This window comes from Haliotis rubra, unplaced genomic scaffold (assembly GCF_003918875.1).
Source record: "Haliotis rubra isolate DU_JTF1 unplaced genomic scaffold, ASM391887v1 Scf53, whole genome shotgun sequence".
NCBI classification, from domain to species: Eukaryota; Metazoa; Mollusca; class Gastropoda; order Lepetellida; family Haliotidae; genus Haliotis; species Haliotis rubra.
Window position 1 is genome coordinate 2659383 of NW_025767224.1, and position 22046 is coordinate 2681428.

At 37.1% G+C, this 22046-nt stretch overlaps 2 protein-coding genes across 2 annotated transcripts in view; one reads left to right on the plus strand and one right to left on the minus strand.

The window, feature by feature from the left end:
• LOC124253048 (forkhead box protein P1-like) overlaps window positions 1–16737 on the minus strand; it is an 82435-nt gene extending 65698 nt beyond the window's left edge. The window contains exon 1 of the mRNA XM_046686771.1: window positions 16598–16737. The gene's annotated coding sequence lies outside the window, so the exon portion shown is untranslated. The remainder of the gene's footprint in view (window positions 1–16597) is intronic.
• A 758-nt stretch (window positions 16738–17495) lies between these two features.
• LOC124252933 (S-adenosylmethionine sensor upstream of mTORC1-like) overlaps window positions 17496–22046 on the plus strand; it is a 39345-nt gene continuing 34794 nt past the window's right edge. The window contains exon 1 of the mRNA XM_046686613.1: window positions 17496–17691. Within this exon, the coding sequence (XP_046542569.1) occupies window positions 17583–17691 (109 nt within the window). The 5' untranslated portion in view covers window positions 17496–17582. The remainder of the gene's footprint in view (window positions 17692–22046) is intronic.

The following is a 22046-nucleotide window of genomic DNA, read 5'->3' on the forward strand; positions in this document are numbered from 1 at the left end:
TGCAATGTATTGTGAAAGTGTAACACATGATGTAAGGTAATGACATTACTGTTTCCTTTATTTTGAAACAACACTCAGATGTCATTGTACAAGAGATCAATTGAAAATGTTTCCAAATTAAGACCTTGCTTCAAAGTTTGGGACTCGAGGAAAAGCGTCTGCAGCGGCGTCCGCCATTTTGGTTTACCTATCCTTACAACGAGTTCTGGTACCAATCTATTTTTTTTTTATATGGTTTAAAAGACACGCAAATGCAATTATATGACCAATACACATTCTCAAAACTATTAATGTGTGATAATATAAACAAAATACAAATGTTATTAGAGGTTTTAACTACATCAATAAAATTACCGATCGTATCGGGTGAACCGGTTCGCGAAATTGTACCACAATATATCGTATTGTGAAGCTCGAATAGCAATATAGCCGGTTAACCTGTATTATTGCCCACCCTTATTGATGACAATAGTGAATGGATACCAAGAAGAGATGACAGAGAGCATTCAATGACATATGGTTACATGACCCTTTACATCAGATGAGCTAAATTTAACAAATCTCAAATCCCAGTTAATTTTCATTTGTCAAATGCAATGATACCCGGACACAAAAAGGACATTACAAATGTTATCTAATGTTAGCCTAAAACTACTCATATCAAGGATATGACACATAGTACTGTGTTCAGAAAATGCAGAATAAATATATTTGGAGGTCCCTCAATTCAAAACATAAATACAATAAAACAAATACAAAAGATACCACCCACATCCAGATCTTTAACACTGCAGAGCAGGCTGTAGAGTCTCCAACATACATATTTCATTAAATGACCCAAGCATTGTTTGGCACATCAGACCTCATTAAAGATTTAGACAGATACCAAAATGGATGCCAATTAAGTGAACACAAATTGTAATCCTGTCATCATAAACATTTTTTGTAATTCCAGCAGCATTCAAAACCTGTCACACATTGTTTGCTTTTTAGGACCCTGGACGAATATATCAAACTATTTATCATTTCTAATTTGTCCATCCATAACAACAAAACGATACAACTGCAAATTCAGAATTTTAAGTTTTCAATATCTGATCTGTCGACTGCAAACACATTATTTTGAAGAAAGTTTAAAGTCTGTGTTAAATCTACCCAAATGAATTAATTAGAAAAATCCTGTTATCCAAAAGGTTTGGCTAGGAGTGAGCATGGTTTTACAGCATTCCAGCAATATCATGGCAGGGGACACCAAAAATGGGGCTTCACACATTGTACCCATGTTGGGAATACAACCCATGTCTTAAGAAATCAACCATTTGATATTATAGAACAAACTTTATGGATAACAACTTCTTTTATTCGTGAGTGTGACGTTTCGATACAGATTCTTGTAACGTCGCACTCACGAATACAAGAAGTTGTTATCCATAAAGTTTGTTCAATATTGTACTTCCCAACTTCTAAAATGCCACTCAAAGAAACCATTTGATTGTGTAAAGAGACTATGATTTCATACTCTTGCTCTTTTTCAGCCTAAAATATTTTTCACTAAGCCACATTGATGTGAGCGGCTACATCATATAGCACAAAAACAAATGGTGCCCAGTAAAATACCAAGTCATAAAACCCTTAACTCTTTTTAAGGGGTGAAGAGAAATTTTATGCAAGAATAATGTATTCCAAAAAATACCTTTTCCTGTTACTCTGTCAAGGCAAACAATTCCTGGTGTCAAGTGTAATATTTATTTCAAAAGTGTGCATTGCCCTCTAGTAATCCTCAACATGTGTTAAATATTTGAACCGAAGGTTTCTCCCCCCCCAATCATTCAAATGCGCTAAGATCAAGTTGGGTTTTTTAAGTAGCCTTTCACATTTTTTTTAAAAAAGTATACATTTTGTGAAAGACAACATCTTTCTTTTCAAACAATCTGAAGCATAATCATTTCTCTTACATTATATTTTCTGACATTATATTTTCTTCTATAAAATTATAGCCTCCCAAGAATATCGAAGTAATTGTCCCGTGACGCACATAATTTCACCATTCAGACAATATAAAATATATATTAGAGTTTAGTTCACTGATATGTTTTAATAATGTTCCAAAAAGCTCATTATGTCCAAATTGTATCATCAGTTATTGTACCAAGGGTTGAGTTGAAAGTATGACAGTTATGTTAACCTTGGATACAACAGGGCTCCAGATAAATTTTCAACATCATTAGTACATACTCCTTATGTTTTCAATATAGGAGTACTGGAAATACTTAAAGGTCACATGCAACCCAAAAAATCAAACATAATTAAAACACAATTATCACTTATTCATGACATATAATATACATTGCTGGTTATGAAAAAACATAAAAACAAAATTATAAGCGTACAATCGCAAATCAAAAGTGCAATATTTTGTACTTGGGTTTACTTCCCAAGAAACGAAGCAGTCGGGATACCGAACCCAGTCAGAGCGGGTGGGTGTGCACTCAAGTGTAACGGCTGGTTCATTTGCAGATGCCGTCACGGCTCATTGTGTGTGTATATAGAGATGTTGGGTTTTGTAAATACATGCTCATTTTTTGCAATCAACAATATGCAATCAACAGACATCATAACATGTCATGTTCACAAGTATCACACCTGCCTGTCTGTGTAATTACATAATGTGACGGAGACCGAACTCGGGCCATAAATCAATGCGTTTTGTTTATGGTGTATAGCCTGATAGGTGTTAAGCTGAAATTGCATGTGGTCAGTGATTGAAATTGTGTATTGAATATTGTCATTAGCAGACAGGCAGGCAGACACATAGGTGTCAATAAAACAAGACATTGAGTTTTGTCTGTGACAACGACATCTATATCACAGTTAGAAATTCTGTCGACGCTAAATAATGACATTGCATTTAAGTATCGAACTGAGAAAGTGACTCAGTAAGAAGAACGTGTGGTGAAATAGACAAATGAAATTATATAAACAGTTAAATCGGTAATCTACTGTAATAACATATAAAACTCGCGCCTGTGAAATATCAACAAAACAGTAGAAAAATAGCTCACACCAAAGCCTTCACCGAATATTCACCGGACAACCCGCTTCCAAGCTCCGCGAACCTATTTCACTGCGCATGTGCTATGAGCGCAGCCCAGCTGTTGAAACCACTTCAATTCCCCCAAGACTGGGGGAAAGTTAGTGAATCGTTTGAACTACGATTTCTCGCGGGGTTTTTCATCGCGTTATTTTTCAACTTTATAAGTTGAATTTGCATTTTTGATGATTTGTATCAGAATCTGCAAAGTTGTGTTTTACGTTGCATGTGACCTTTAAGAGTACATTTAGGGTACTGAATGGAATTTAATGGCGTTTCAGTTATCTTGTGTTTCGTTTCATATATGCACCACAACATTGCTACTCTTGTGTAAACAGGTCAATAAACAATAAAACAATACTTTTTCAGATAAATACGCCTGTAAATGATTTTAAGATCGTACACCATTGCTGTGGTGAGTATCTGCTACGTTTTCTAAATTATTTCCTACCGTATCGTGCATATTTTTTATCTGCCGATACGGCCCTTATCTGGAGCCCTGATACAACCAACATACAACAACTGACATACTTGCAAGTATTATTATTGTACACTACAGACATACAGACTTATTAGACCACATCCAGTTTCTTTTCAGGAAAGGGGCTTATAGAATGGCAGGCCTTCGAACAATTAGTGGGAAATGAACTTCCAGTCAGAGTGCATGATGAGCCCTCATATCAACCCACTGTCCTAACCAACGGTTTCATAGGGCAAGGAACTTCTTGGTTGGTTTACCAATTTTCTTTTTGTTCTTACAAAGACTGTAACTGTGAAAAACTTTCTCAGTTTTCATAATTTAAGCCCTTGATCATTTTAGCACCTGAAAGACAGGATATCTCACATCTATTCGTCTACATCACTTCAATATTGGCGATAAACAACTCATTGTGTATTTTATACTTTGCAGTTAATCTTTTCCACCACTTATCTGACTCACAATACATATTAACTTATTTTCACTACATCTTCTATAAAGTTTGTGGCTTTGAAAAAACATCCTTTATATTCATTATGAGTGTGACATTTCGATACAGACACATCTACCATTGTCATGCAGGGACACCGGTACAAAAATCTGGGCCGAAGTGGTGCACTCACCAAATAAAATAATTTGTTATCAATAAAGTAAGTCAACATTCCACATCCCATTTTTAAAATGCCACTTAAAAGAAGTTAAACGTAATTTTCAGAGGCTAAGCATAAGATACATGAAATATACAACGTATCAAACCCAAATGATCAATGTTTGATCAGATATTTTCTCATACAGTGTTTGAAATTCATTTAATTCATTTACAGAGTCTTTATTTCCCTGATGTCAAAAACTGAAGATTCAGGGGCTGTGACAAGAATAACATAACAGAAGAACGCCCAACATCCCTCTTTCAATTAACACTAGACTATAATAACAATTATATGATGCCTTCTACTCGGAAACATTTGGGACAAACTTTCAAGAACCTTTTGGCTAGTGACAATTCATCCCTGAATACATAGTATAAAATTAAAACATAAATTTTACAATCCAATACAAAATACAGCCTCCTCTCCAAATCCCAACATGCATCATGCATTTACATGCACATGCTATTCCCTTCCCACAAAGACATCCTAGAAACATTTCCAAACAGATATTAAAATATCATCCGAAGTGAACCAAACTCATTCAAACTACAGCTCAATCATTCACGGAATCTGATAATGCATAATGACCGTGAAACAAGGATTAAATCATGTGGATTCGACTTGCGATGGGCAGTTATTGTGCTTAGTACAGTTAAGAGTATGACAAAGAGAAACCATTGAAGTGCTGCCACGAATGCGTTGCAATAACCTTACGAAGTGCCAGTCATAAAGACAAAAAGTCGGTGCTATCTTGTATCATTATCAGTAACAGCAGCAATGGCGAAGCATTCAGGTCGGCCTAATTGCCCGTTCTTACGATCTGAAAGAATACTTCACAAAACAAATACAATTTCATAAAAAAAAAACAATCATAAAAAGACACAATAACACCTATCAATGATGATTAATAATGGTCTCAAAAAGAAACTTTAAACCCAAACAAAACTATTGCAGGATTTCACATGAATTTTTAATGATTTTCAAAGATGAAAAGAAACAGAGACATGTCATGCTTTTTCAGTCTAAGATTTGACATAGTTGAAATTCACTATGTACAAAACATTTTACCAAAACAACTGTCTGAGAGTATGAAAAGTAAACACGTCAAATGGAGCAACAGATAACGCTGTATTCACAGTTTACATATTTAGCATCAGGGCATATCTACACAATTGAAAATTATGTCGATAAGCGATAAGGTATCAGAGTGAACAAAACGTACAATGAAATAACAGCTTCACATTCCTGTGCATATATTTTGACTCTGAAAGCTGTAGCCATCTAGTAGTCAAGGTAAAGCTGATGTCCATTAATTGTAATGAAATGTTTTTAAAAGTTAAAAGTCATGTTCAAGCTAAACAAAATATGAAAATCTCCAAAACTACTTCCTTGAATATTTGTCATTCAACTGTCACAGGGTTTGTCAAACATTTTGAAATTTTAATCAGTTCTAAAATTCATACAACTGGAACGTTCTCACACTGGAAGTACTTAGTGAGACAGGTGTACCTTATCATACACCATTCCCATACCAAAATATACACATGGAAAAAAGTATCGCAACATCCATGATGTTTAAATTAACCCACATATAGCAGTTATTTTCAAATGATAAATATGTATCTTTGTATGAATATTTTGGCAGTGGGGCGAGCTGTTCACTGATTTCAGATCAATGCACATGCTACAATCCAAACCAACCATCAAGCGCAATACTTTAATCCACCATTAAGCAAATATCAAGTTTCAGTTAACTTTTTTCAGAGTTTTTAACATAGAAAATCAAATGATTTTGATGTCAATAAGCAAATATGGAGCTTCCTCAGTCGAAAACTGCTCAAAGATGGCAAGTTACTGGAATGCAGAAAGCTGGCATATCATGGAAGGCTATTGCAAGATATGTTGGTTTTCATCCGTTGACTATCAGCCGATACGACAAAATCGGAATGGTCAATGGTACACCTTGGCCCTCCAAGAGTCCAGGCTAGCTATTCTGGAAACATTCGTAGACCTACGAACTTCTTAAGTCCATTCTTAACACATTGGCTACGATCAAAGTTAAGAATTCTTAGGGCTACGAATGTTTCGAGAATGAGGGCCATAGAGCACGTTTGGGACATTATGGGTCACAGAATATGCAAGAGACGAGATATTTTCATTGTGCTCAGTTACTGCTATGTGACTTCTTGAGGATGGTATGTCTATACCTTGAACATGATTATACTTACTGACCATAGTTATCAAAACTACAAAATGAAGACATTTTCTGAAATGTTTGCTTGTTTGAATGGTGTTTAGATTTGCTATTAATTTTTTCTTAATGGTCAATTTATCCAGATTGTAAGTTAAATTGTGGTTTGGATAAGCCCCTTTGGTATGGTAAAAATAGGGTGTTGCAAAACTTTTTTCTTGTGTACATGCATATTTCAGGAGGCAGGTCTGTCTTATACACTCGTATCACAACGCCTGGAAGTAATTAATGACTGAGATCTGTCTTATCATACAGAGTAGATTCATGTCTTGCTATAGTCCGTTTGGCTCAAAATCGGACCGATGAATTGCAATCTAATGTTCACTATTTCTTACGAGGGAGGACTGCAAAGAGAGGAACAGCCAGGTGTATACGGAGCACGTGCCCAAGTGCCGACAAAATTAATTGAATCATTTACCTGTGCTGTGCCGTCTCCATCCTTTCTCGCACAACTGGCTGTTCCTCTCTTTGCACCCCTCCCTCGTAACAAATAGTGAACTGTGTCAAAATTTTAATGATAGTTTCTTAAACAACTTTTTTATTTTTAGGACATAAATTCTGCAAAAAAATCACAAAGTTAGTCTGATGTTTTGACTATGATCAGTGTTTCATTGAGTATTATATGTTTAATAATTTTCGAGTTAGATTGCAATTCATCAGTCCGATTTTGAGCCAAACAGACTATAGTGATGCCCTTGCTACCAAAGATATTAATATTTACTTCATTTAGAAAATACAATCATAAATCACCAAGATACAATTTACGATTAAAATCAAACATTGTAAATTCCATTAAGTCAGCAACTATGCTATAAAGGGGTCCTATATTCATACACTATCACCAATAGAGCTGTGACGATATATCATAGTATCGATAATCGTGATACTTTATCTGACGATAAATATATCGATACTTTTTTTTCGTATCGTGATATGTATCGTTGACCTTAAAATTATTAATTTTCACCAGAAATTGGCGGTTATGTCAAAATTTACACTGTTACTTACTATCAAAATATACATTTTGAAAGAAAATAACTAAAGATAGCATATCGTGATATGCATCAAATCGAATCGTATTGTTCAAAGATATCGCAATACGTATCGTATCGTGATATTTCTGTATCGTCACACCTGTAATCACCAAGGGATGTAATATGGCCATACACTAATACCACATTCAATGCAATACAACTGAGAGCTCATTACCTCAGAAACATCTCCAAGAATATATATAAATCATCATAACTTATTTCTAGGATTCATACAATGTAACCTGTGAAGATCAAGCTTAGAACTGGTCTTCAGCAACCCATGCTTGTCTTAAGAAGCGACTAACAGAATCGGATGGTCAGGCTCGCTGACTGACCAATGGTTGACACATGTCATCCTATCCCAATCACATAGGCAGATCCAGACTCGAATCATTTACAGACCACTGGAATATTTCTGAGTGCAGCGTTAAAATAAAAGTAAAAAAGAAAGAAGAAAATCGTACATTGTACCAATGTGAAAAATAAAACCAAGTCATTGATATGATTACTAACCATTTATTAACAAATGTCGATTGTTAGCAGCAAAAGGCCTTTCTGCCCCCCTCATAAGATTCTTCATCTTTTTTAAAGAACAAAACCGATGTCATACATTTTAGCATGGCTGTCATTTCTTGTTGAGCTTGTAAAATGAGTGACAGAGTGGGAACTACTACTGTTAAGAAAGGTCTCTAAGAAAGGAAGAAGATGGCTCATCAAGCTCTCGGTCAGTGGGCCAAGAAGAATCTTAACCCTACTGTATATTAGATGAAGCTGTCCTGACATGACCCTACCAGACAAGGTCTAAGTGACATGGCTGGAGACAGTTATGCCTCTACTGTACACAGACTCAAGTTGTCCTGAAGTGACCGAAATGTGAAAAACCTGAGATAAGAGACAACTAAAGGGTAATGGTCTTGGAATTTATAGCCCTTCCAGGAGACTGCTGCCATCAGTACACAAATGGACAAAGATCCACCCCAGTATTTCTCCCAGAGCACCAGAACACCCTGACCTGTAATGGCCTTACTGGGCATAGAGTTAGGAGAGATAGCCCAGGGCTGTTCTGGTCATGCTGTCTTGATCACGGCCATCATTGTATCAGGTATGTTTATGCTCTGTGCCCTACAGCACTGTGTTGCCCTCAGAAGGGTGTCATAATTATCCGGTTCCCCAAAATGAAGTGCTTCCCATGACATCCAGTAGGTGTGTGAACCTTGCTGGCACACAGGCAGGTTTATGGCCAATGGACTTGATTAACAGGGGAGTAGGTGTTCGACACAGGAAGACGGTAACCAAGATATGCATATATCCACATTAAGACTATGTCTCTAATACTGCTAGACATTGCATAAATATTGATAACTAAATACATATTTTTGTGAGATCGAATAAGCATTTGTATCACTAATTTGGTGCAAAATCTAATTACAATTATGAAAGGCACAAAATACTTCACTAGTCCACAAAAACACAAAAGCTAACGTCTTGAACATGAGCTTAAACTGGTGTCTTGTAAAATAATTGTGAGACAAACACCAATAGGACATTGCCAACATTTTACAAAACGTTTGATATTATATTGTTATACTCATTTCCAAGGTTTAAAAAATTCCTTTGGACACTTTGGATTATAATCATGTAAACCTCTTTTTGTGACTTAAAGCATTAATTTACACAATGCATGTTTATAATTATAATTTTCATGAAGTTGCATGAACCATAGAAAGAATAAAAGTGGTTCAAATTCCACATTGTTACACTCTCCCAATCACTAAGCCCCCACTTGATAGCCTCCCTGACCAACTGGTAGACCAATCTGTAAGAAGTCTTTATGGGAGTCCCATACTAACATATTTTCTGGGGATATTACTCATTATTATTACAGAAACCAGCAACATAGATGAGGTATATTATGCCCTGAACTATTACTGAAAATGTCCTTTTCATTTATAATTTAACTAAATTTGTTTCTCTGAAAATAAACAAATTTCTGTGTATAGTTTAGATAGGCACCCATCTGTCAATTTATATGCACCTTGGGTGCTTGTTATGGTGAACCTGGTGTACAAAACATGGTGCACCACCTGCACAGACGTGTTCTAATAGGTATATGTCAGGAACTGGTTAGCACACGGATGAAACAGAAAAACAAAGCATATATTGTCAATTTAAGAGTGTCAACAACTTAGAAACTTGACAGCCCATAATGCCCATGACAGCAATGTTAGATATATATGGAACTGTTGCAGTATTATGCAATACTACACGTATAACCTACATTGGAACAATCACAAATAAAAACATTAACATTATTATCACACTAGTAATAACTTAAATTTATTTGTTCTAAACATGACAGATCAGTTTCAGATTTGCCACATGCTCAGAGAGCTATTTTCACAAGAGAGGATCGTACACCTACAACTTTGTACAAGATCACCATGTAACCTATACATGTATGTCCCACTGCAAGTAGCATCCTGCCGGAATACTAAGTATAGCGAAATAAGAGCCACGCTTCCTGGCGTGGGCCATTGTTACATGCCCCCCTCAATGCACAACCACTCCTCACCCACTAAATTAGCTTGTTATTATCTCCCCTTACAAACTATAATGACCTACAAGCGCCCAACACACAGAAGACACAAATCTTATGATCCATCAATTCCTTGTTGCAACAAACAGCTCTCAACATATATGTATTCAAGTTATAGGAAAATTCTTCTTCCTACCTGGTCAACTTCATAAGACATTATTTTAGCTAATGAAAGAGAACCTTTCAAATACAAATAGCAGCATAAGGACTGTTATTTCTCCCTCGTGAGTAGTAAACGAGAACTCATGGGTTGGGTTGCTGTTTCGCTAGGTGTTTGAACATGAAGTGAGATAGCCCTGGTCTTACACCAAATCACCCCTGACTTAAATCAAAATTTGAAAATATACTTGAAAAAAGGATACCCTTTGCAAAATTTACTCAGTGAACAAGAAATAAACTTGGCTTCAAACAGATACTTGGTCACCGGAATCAAACCAGATATTTACCATGTTGTGTTTGGGGTCTTAAGCCAAAATCGTCACGATAAGACTGAAATATTGCCGATGTGAAGTTAAATTTTAACTCACTCACTCACTTAAGCCAAAAACTGCTGCAGGTAATGACTGTCCCTAGAATGAGCTGTCGCCCTGGAACCTTTTCTAAACTTTGTCATAGTTGCGACATAGCTCTTACCATCATCCAGTTATTGTCCCTCTTTATAGCACTGGCTTAACTCACTGTACTTCACACAACAGAAACAGAGAAGGCTAAGACTGACTGTAAACATACCTGTCATTTGAAAGGAACTTTTTATTGACTGACTGCAAATTGGGAATCAAATCCAGGTCATGGCAAGAGGACGCATTAACCACTCAACTACCCAATGACAACCATTTATACAATGTGAAGACTAAAGTTGAGTCTTGTAACATTGGTCTTTGTTCCTCATAAATGAAGTTCAAAACCAAACTCAGTGATGAACTTTCAGATTACACCTTGGAAGAAGCATCTAAAATATTCTACATGAAAACCCAGAGTTTATAATGAATGTTTAGTCACATGTTCTGTCCTTGCCAGTTAAATTGTTTTTGTTTTCAGACAGCGAGCAATACATGTGAGGAAAGCTTAAAGCTTTGTTTGGTCACAGCAAAATGCACAATATAAACTTTGGCACAAACTTGATTTTATCATTAAGCCCAAACTCGCACTTGGTGAGCTCAACTTATAATAAAAGGTTGTCAACAGAGGTATTTACGATATCGCCAGAATAAATAGAAAATGGCATTATCTCAAGAATCATGTTTTCCTGAGGACTAACAAACAGGTTGCCTTGTTGTTTACTTATGTCTGCTGTATAAGCCTCCCCAGGAATACAGAGACGCCAAACAATATATGATATCCTGTAAACCCATGTCAAAACCAGCTAACCTCCACATACACTCCACATTTATAAACCACGAACCAGGCAAGGGATGACATCGCAGGCAATGTTTAGGTTATAGCTGGCAGGTTTGTTTGTAACTGGCTTCAGAAATTACCAATCTTCCCATGTGAAAGTTTGGTGTGCTGAAACCGATGAACCCCTCCCCATGTCTTTATAGACAGATGGCAATCTTGTTTTGGAAGGCAGGAGGCAACTTTCTGTTATTACATTGTCCATTTTCTTAAATATTTATCTGTACTTGTTATTGTTGATCATGTGGACAATTCTAAGAAATTAGTAACAACTCACATATTTTTGTCTGTCTGGAAATGTTTATTTTTTTGTCTGATTCTGGGGTAAAACTGCTCTCTAAGGCCTTAAAAGAAAATTGTTGTGGTTCCGATTACCCGACCGACCCTTGAATTCTGGTGCCTTGAACTTTCAGGTACCATTGTTTTTTCCCAGCACTGACAGACATCGGTCATTCCGATAGAGAAAGTCGACATGATGGCTTCAAGATTGATTAAATAAACAATTACACATTGATAAATGAGTTATTAGTTCGTACTTTACTTCTTAAAAAAAGAATATGTAAAAAAGATGCCTACCTACCTACCCTAAATTTAAAAGAGGTGTAATCGGAACCACAACATGTTTTTCATTTGGCCTAAAGGTAATGTCTCTTATGAGAGCAGGGGCAGATGGGGAGTTGGTGGTTACCAAAGAGTACAATGTTACTCATGCTTTCACCCATTGGTACATTCAACTACTAGACCATACTACATTATGATAAAAAGCGGGTTTCAAAAACCTTTAGAAAACAGACAATGACAGTTTCATTTTACAAAATGACATCTGACAGTTACTTAGAAGTTTTTCCTGGATCAAAGTTGCATGAGTGATTTCTTTTACCATGCTAGCTAATAGTACCGTTCCAATATCACATCTAGGGGCATTTACTTACTCAGTACTTACCATAGTCTGTGTAACCATGGTAACAAGAGTGAGTTAAAAGTTTAAAAAGACATTTAAATGATTTAAAGCTGTGTCTTCAACATTCATTTGGAGACACTCTTCTAAGGTTACTTTCTTTCAGTTCATTCAGGTTATAGATATGGAAAGTAAAATTGACATACGACCTCACTAATCCAACTTGTGTAATGCTTCTCAATGTGATGCGTGAAAGTTGACTTTCAACATGAATCATGACTTACGCTTTGTTATTTTGATAGGTTGGAAGAGAAACAACACATCTATCCATTAAGATATTGGGATACATATCTGTAAGTAGAAGGTGAAACAAACTCATGACTGACAAATTAGAACACTGTCTACAATAATGTGGACAGAAGGGAACAATAAGCATCCATTTTTTCTCTAATTGTTTAAAATGGGTTCAAACTTGCGTCACAATTAATGGGCCTGTCAGCTTACCTGAAATAAATATTTCAAGAGTGAAGAACCTAAAGTAGAATTGGCCGGTTGCGGGCATGGTCACTCGACAAACAACAATATTCCATCTATAAGATACCAGACAGTAAACATTACAGACTGGACCAGATATACCCGTGATTGATTGTATCAACGCTGACCCATATTGTCAGGGTATAAGGGCATTATTTTTTTTATGTGTTTCACGTAGCCACCAAATTCTGAACATGGGTCAGTCGGTCAGGGGAAAAAACAACAAAAAACTAAGAAAACATTAAAAAGGAATAATGTTCTTGATTCTCCTCTATTGTAATTCTTATGAAATTTCTTGTGTTCTTTGGACTTGTGGCAGCAACTGATTAAAACATTTTAGATAGATAAACATTTTATATGACGAGGTGGTATGTTTTGGGTTCGAGTCGGCGGTGTTGGAATGAAAAAAAAAAGGTTTTGGGGATCGGCAATAAAATTAGAAGGGTCGGACGGACATAGAGAAACACAAAAAATAAAAATGCTGCCCTAATGAAAAGTATCATATATGACACCAAATGTGCCAATTTTTTTGGACAAAAAAGGGCATTCTGTAGAAAGGGTTCTGTTCATCAAACTTTTTTCTAGTGGTTAAAAAATTACATTGTTTCACTTTGTTTGAACGAACAAGAGAAGACAACTTACCCAGTGCAGACGTCAAATTTGCAAATAAACATCACTGGACAAAATGATTTACATTTTCAGTTCTAACATGTTTTTTACAAAGCAATGTATTATATGCAGGGATTAATGATGCAGTAATTGGAAAAATACTATCTGTGACTTGTATTTTAGCAAAAGAATCTAACATTATTTTATTTTAACTGCAGGTTTTGCTCTATGAATTAAATAATGATAGTCATATTTAAGATTATGTGGAAGCACTTTGGAATATAATCGGTTAATCTTTATGCAAGGAACAATTTCACCATTATGAAAACAGTTTGCGGACATGTGACCGTCCATTTACAACAAATATGATTTTAAATGAAAAATATTTTATATGTATCCATTTTGTGTCAACTACTCTTTGTTTCGAGGCGTGAGTGGAGGCAATATGAATTTAGTTGTAAGTAAACAGAAGGACACACAATTCTGCTGCAAATAGTGCAGTTACTGAATGACAATTTGAGTAATATTGATAAACTAGATTACGAATATAAGTCCATATATTCAAAGAACGTATTATTATGACATAGGATTATCTTGTGTTACAATACAGATTTCTTGATACTCTATTTCCGATAACTGATCATGACGAGAAGATGTACGAAGGTTGATGGTCCGACTGATGTACCAGACATACCACTTTTATACTGACTTTAAGAGTCAAGTTAGGGCCTCAACTTAACTATGAGATTAGCTAATCTATGGTCATCATATACGTTAACCAACTGAGATTGACCACCAAATCCATGTGCAGTTCCTCCTTCAAGCAGAGATTACTGCACATCAGTTATTACATGGACTACCAATGGGACACACAACTATTTACAGGTGACATATATCTACAAAAAATGTTAGTATTCGCTGTTTTAAAGAAGACATTTTGATCAGATTAACAGTAATGTAAGTCAGAGATAATGTTCACGACTAAACATTATCTATTATCATCAGACTCAATTTACTGCAAACTACAGGTGTATCCTAGCCCATCAGGAATAGCGATCGTGATGGTTGGGGGTAAGGTGTAAGGTGTGTAGGTGGTGGGGGGATGAAGAATTAAAAGTTGAGTGATAATTGTATATATGAGAAGCACTTTAGGGGGCTATTTAAATTTTTTCTCATAAAGTCACTATGTGGCAGAAAGAATATTACCACATCTTCCATTCTGATCTTAAGGAGGATAAAAAGCAGGGTCGGTTTACACAATATGCGTCCTGACACAGACATAAATCATTTAGTGGGCACATGTGGTATAATTCACAACATAAATAGGTGATCGAAAGATTTCACCCAAAGGACTTCTCCCACACAATGATTTATGACAACACAATGCATATCACTTTACATTTCTCATTGTATTTCATTCATTCTAGGTTTAATGTTTGACTCACGATATATATTTTATAATTACGTGACCTGCAAAACATTCCATTTCAGTTCGAAGAGTAAATTTATATGCCTACACCACAATGTAACTTACATGTAATAAAAAAACGTGACATCTTAAGTATTCTAGTTTCATAGCTTGTTATTTAATTTGCACAGAATCATAATGATGGATTCTTCATATTGTCTTTCAACATGTTCAATAGTCTTGAAAACCTACAGCCAATGGTTATCATGAAAGAAGGCCCTAAATAAACACCAATTACAGGCCCAGTCCCATGACGAACGTGGGTATATTTGGTGATATTTACAAATAGCCAGCAAATATGAAAAGGCTTTATGAAGACTGGTAGAGCCACAAAGACCCTGTGCTGAAACGAGATGCTGGTTTCATTAGATAAAGTCTCCCAATAAAAGCGCCCACATCTGGCATTTGCAATCGCGCCATTGGTAAACAAAAATAACAATCAGCAAATACATGTGCCAATCATATAAATGGAAATCTTAATACAAATTTCCTCAAAGTAAACACGCCACAGCCCAACAAAGCTGGGACACTGCAATGCCTAGCAGCCCTTTCAAACCAACCCTCGCGACAGCTAGTGAGTACACAGAACGAAATTTAGTCATTGCAATGTAGCTAAGTCGAGCCCTGGTCCAACCCAATGGGTTTCCTGCTAAATAAATAAACAAAAGCTGGTCACGAATTCCATCTGCCACTTGCTTCAGGCTTCACTCACTTCATTCCTCAATATTCCATTCATAAAAATACATTGTTTCACATGTTTCAGAGATTTTTATCTTTGAAGGACATATAAATTCGTTTCGTAGACTTACGTTGATGGATAAATACGGACTCACGATTTATTTCGCCAAGGATAGTCAATGCAATTCCCTCCCAGTTAAATAAATAATTCCATTCTAGCTATCTATTCCATTCGAATCAGAAAGTCATATTTAACCTATATGAAATATGATATACAAATATTTCTTCAATAAAATGATATATTACAACATTAACCTTGGACAATCCTTGGCTAGTCCATGTTTACAGGAACCGACAGTCCCCTTCAACTGCGCGAGACTAAGCTGTCAAGTAAAATGTTTATTCCTATCTACCAAATGTCTTACAGTGTTGTTGTCCTGTTATCAATAGTGTGCCGTTCCTTATCATGCGTTCGAATGGAAAATCTGGATGAGAAAAAAACGCTGCCCTTCCACCATTTGATCGATAGCATTGGAATCGGGACATTTTGTTTATTATAAAACTGTAATGGCTGCCAAGACAAAATCAACAATCTTGGCCGGTTGCCTTTGTCCCGCTTTCGTCAGTTTTATTCCTTCAATGTCATTCATTCAAGCGACAAACCACCGGTAGTAACCATTCACTTTTCAAACACACTTCCTATCAAATTTCCGCGTATACTTTACGTAATCGGGGAAAAGTTCAGAGAGGACGGCTCATTTGCTATGCAAATTGTTTATCACCAGATGAAACCACGACTCGGCTAACAACAAGGCTACATTCTCCAAAAGTCGCCAATGTCATTCCATAAAAGTGATATAGAATAAAAGGGAATATTGCAATTTTCATTTTAATAAGAAAAGTGAATTTTCTCACCTTTTATCTGCAATGCCACGCTCAAAACCCAGCAGTTATAGTCTAATTTTCTCTCTGTAAGACAACACAGAGCGGACACATCGCCGCCGTAAATAAAAATATATCAATCCGCGCACGCCGCAGCAGAGTAAAAACAGCGGGTATTGTCAGTCTGAATCGAAAAGAATCATTTTGATATATTTATAAGACTCTTTTAAGTTACAAGTGTCCAAAACATACAGCTTTTCGGTGGTTTAATTGTTTTTGACTGGACCTATTTTCTAACCGCGAACCGACATATTGTTGTTCTAAGACGTTAGAGGGCGCCCTAGTGACGTCACAAGCACCTGCTGTGTAAACAGAAAATAACAAACAATGAGATAGTATGGAAATGGGCTACGTCTCTCACACACTAATCGATCGAGAATCATGTTATTGCGAGATTTCGGTGGATATTATAATTATAGCTAAACTGCAATGATAAGTAGTTATAGGAAATGTATTCACAGATCGTGAATTTATCTGAACTTACTATGAATGATTTTCATATTCAGGGCCAGATAAAAATGTGACTATTGTAGATAAGTGCACCGTTATCAAAGTTATATTTATTTAAAGATTGTAAACTTTAACGCACAATTTGACTGCCATTCTTCGAATTTCCTTTTCCATTTGAATTTATAAAAGATTAAAAATCGAATAATTTTGAATTAATATGAAAAGAGCTACAGGGTTTTGTATATAGAAATACAGCACATCAAAAGATAATGCAAAATGCATTCTCTAGTGAAACAGTAGCATTTAAAGATCATTTTATATTTAAATGGCTGACTCGAGCAGACGACATTTTTAAAGGGACGAGTAGTTCTCTATTATACCGCAAGGTGGCGTTGATGTAGTCTGTGTGTACTTCCTCTTCTCAGCTGATCGCACATTCCGGTTTGACAATTTCGTTCACCAATGCAAAATGATATCATTATAATTTATGTACAGTGTAAAATAACCGATGGCAGCCACTAATCCAGCTGCAGAAAATGATGACAAAGAAGAACATAAACGATTAGCACGATTTGTGAAAGGCGTTCATGCCGATCTCAGAAAAAAGTTCAAAGCAAGTGAGTTGACGATAATAAATATAAAATGCTGAATAAGGTATTTAGTTACTAAACCAAATAAATGTTTGAAATTACATGTTTGCCTGTGTTATTCACGCTGTCAGGACAAGTAATGAACATCCTTGTTAATTACATTCCACATTTAGTTATGGTTACAGTTCAAATTCGTGTACATTCTTCTAGTTACTCGACCTCTTCCAGTTCGTTGAATTTTGGAAAACAATAATGACACTTTAGCATTCATCTTAATTTGCAGTTTGTACAAACCACATGTTTATGCCTTATAAAGGACAAACAGTTTTTCCAGCATTTTCGATATATTATGTTTTGAAGAAAACACGGTTATATATTGTACTGTCAAGGTCTCACAATTTCAAGGATACTTTCATGACATTTTTAGTGAAAACAGGGTCTTTGAGAGTTTCTCAGTTGGAAATCTATAGTCTTATTTACCCAGACCTCATTTGCACTGAATGACAGTGCAGGGTTGTAGCTATCATTCACTGTTAAAATGTCATAATTGCATTCAATTTTAGTTTACAGATTCTAGACCATGATGTACTTTAATTCTTATGAAGTTGTTGAATAATTTATTTCAGCTAATAGTTATTACTAGTTTGTTCTGCCTTGTTTTAAATCATGATATAGAAACACTACCATAACATGTGGACACAAACATGTTATTGGGGAAACATGTTTTGAAGTCCTCATAGTCCCCACCTTTCCTTGCAATGAGACAACAGTTGAATACAAGCTTTTAAGAAAAAACAGTATTATAGCTGCCTAGTGTTACTACAGGTCATTTGCATTCTATGTGCAATTGTTCTGTTGTACAAAACAGCTATAGCACCTCGAAAACCATAAATCTGGTCAAGTTATCAAACTAATTTTACTCATCAAGGTGAACAAAACTGTAAACTATATTATAGTCTATTTGCTCCAAAATCGTACCGATCAATTCCTAATTACAAGGAGTTAATCCCAAATATAACATATGTTACAAGGAGTTACAAGTAAAATTCGTCAACAATTTTCACATCTTTCTTATTTGTTTTCCTGTACCAACTCATGATGTTAGTTTGGCTCATTGAGATACAGTAATAGAAAAGTTGTTGAACAAATTATCATAAGATTGCTGTTGTTTTAGTACATTTGGTTACACTGGAGTCTGTACAATCACTGTAACAGCCGAACATGGTTGCACATGAAATACATGTCAGTATGATCATTCACGCAAGGGATTTACCGTATGTGATGGCATTCAAGTGTACACGTCTTAAAAGGAACATCTGTTGTTAGATATCAAATATATTTCAAATTAATATAATTCACTGGTGAAAACATCTTTAGATAGTTCATACACTTATGTGATAATATGAACATATCACTGACATAATAGTCCTGTGGCTGCTAATACTGCCACAGTAGTCCTGTGGCTGTCCTGTGGCTTCCTATACTGCCACTTTGGTCCTGTGGCTACCACAATAGTCCTGTGGCTGCCTGTACTGCCACAATGGTCTTATCGCTCCCTATAGTGCCACAATAGTCCTGTGGCTGCTAATATTACCATAATAGTCCTGTGGCTGCTAATACTGCCACAACAGTCCAGTGGCTGCTAATACTTCCACGATAGTCCTGTGGCTGCTAATACTGCCACAATGGTCCTGTGGCTGCTAACACTACCACAACAGTCCTGTGGCTGTTAATACTGCCACAATAGTCCTGTGGCTGCTAATATTACCATAATAGTCCTGTGGCTGCTAATACTGCCACAACAGTCCAGTGGCTGTTAACACTACCACAACAGTCCTGTGGCTGTTAATACTGCCACAATGGTCCTGTGGCTGCTAACACTACCACAACAGTCCTGTGGCTGTTAATACTGCCACAATAGTCCTGTGGCTGCTAATATTACCATAATAGTCCTGTGGCTGCTAATACTGCCACAACAGTCCAGTGGCTGTTAACACTACCACAACAGTCCTGTGGCTGCTAATACTGCCACAATAGTCCTGTGGCTGCTAATACTGTTACAACAGTCCTGTGGCTGCTAATATTGCCACAATAGTCCTGTGACTGCCTATACTTCCACAACAGTCCTGTGGCTGCTAATATTGCCACAATGGTCCTGTGACTGCTTATAGTGCCACAATGGTCCTGTGGCTGCTAATAGTGCCACAATGGTCCTGTGGCTGCTAATAGTGCCACAATGGTCCTGTTGCTGCTAATATTGCCACAATAGTCCTGTGACTGCCTATACTTCCACAACAGTCCTGTGGCTGCTAATATTGCCACAATGGTCCTGTGACTGCTTATAGTGCCACAATGGTCCTGTGGCTGCTAATACTGCCACAATAGTCCTGTGACTGCTAATAGTGCCACAATGGTCCTGTTGCTGCTAATACTGCCACAATAGTCCTGTGACTGCCTATACTTCCACAACAGTCCTGTGGCTGCTAATATTGCCACAATGGTCCTGTGACTGCCTATAGTGCCACAATTGTCCTGTGGTTGCCTATGCTGCCACAATAGTGCTGTGGTTGTTAATGGTGTTCTGATGATTGAAAATCGACCCAAAGAAGGATTAAAACTGATTATCGATTGTAAAAAAAATATGTTTGATTAATCAGAATTTTGTTGTTTTTGTATAACACCCTTGAATTAAGTATACTAACCAGTGTTCAAAATAGTTTCCACATTTTGCTAGCCAGTCGGGCTAGCTATTCCTGAGAGTTACTAGCCCACAAAAATAATTCACATGGCTGACATTTGAATGTAAACACGGGTTTCATCATTAAGCTGCTAATATGATGAATGTTTTTATCAGGCCATAATCTTGCATGATTTAAAAGTGTATGATAACTTTACAAGTCGGAGAGAGCGACATATTTACAAAATGACCCCATGAAAATACCTAGCCAGTTGGGCCAGTGACTGGAGATTTACTGGCCGGACTTGATTATTATTAGCCACGGGCTAGAGGGCCAGTGGCTATTTCGCATACTGATACTAACCATTTAATTTGATGAATATTCACGAACAAACATGCGCTCAACAGCGTAAAGCTATGCGCATTGTAAAGTTTTAACCACTTTTATTGTTTAATTACAATTCCAGTGTCTTACTTGCATGCGTGCATTTCATTGCATGACTGTATTAGTTATAAAAAAACATTAACTAGAAAAAAACTGGGGAAAACCCCTTAAAATTGGTGGCTGCATTAAAAATGTATATATTTCGATTATAATCGATAATCGTTCACCACTAGTCCTCCGATAATCAATAGTGGATTTGGTTCCGATTCCCAACACGAGTGGTTGCTATATTGCCACAATAGTCCTGTGGCCACCTACACTGCCACAATAGTCTTGTGGCCGCCTATGCTGCCACAATAGTCCTGTGGCCACCTATACTGCCACAATGGTCATGTGGCTGCCTATACTGCCACAATAGTCCTGTGGCCACCTATACTGCCACAATAGTCCTGTGGCTGCTAATACTGCCACAATAGTCCTGTGGCCACCAATACTGCCACAATAGTCCTGTGGCCACCAATACTGCCACAATAGTCCTGTGGCCACCTATACTGCCACAATAGTCCTGTGGCCACCTATACTGCCACAATAGTCCTGTGGCCACCCATATACTGCCACAAGAGTCCTGTGCCACAATAGTCCTGTAATACCAATACTGCCACAATAGTCCTGTGGCCACCTATACTGCCACAATAGTCCTGTGGCCACCAATACTGCCATACTAATAGTCCTGTGGCCACCTATACTGCCACTAGTCCTGTGGCCACCACCTGCCACAATAGTCCTGTGGCCACCTATACTGCCACAATAGTCATGTGGCCGCCTATACTACCACAATAGTCCTGTGGCCACCTATACTGCCACAATAGTCCTGTGGCACTAATACTGCCACAATAGTCCTGTGGCCACCAATACTGCCACAATAGTCCTGTGGCCACCTATACTGCCACAATAGTCCTGTGGCCCCAATACTGCCACAATAGCCACAATAGTCCTGTGGCCACCTATACTGCCACAATAGTCCTGTGGCCACCTATACTGCCACTAGAGTCCTGTGGCCACCAATACTGCCACAATAGTCCTGTGGCCACCTATACTGCCACTAGAGTCCTGTGGCCACCAATACTGCCACAATAGTCCTGTGGCCACCTATACTGCCACTAGAGTCCTGTGGCCACCTATAGTCCTGTGGCCACCTATATAGTCCTGTGGCCACCTATGCCTGCCACTAGAGTCCTGTGGCCACCTATACTGCCACAATAGTCCTGTGGCCACCAATACTGCCACAATAGTCCTGTGGCCACCTATACTGCCACAATA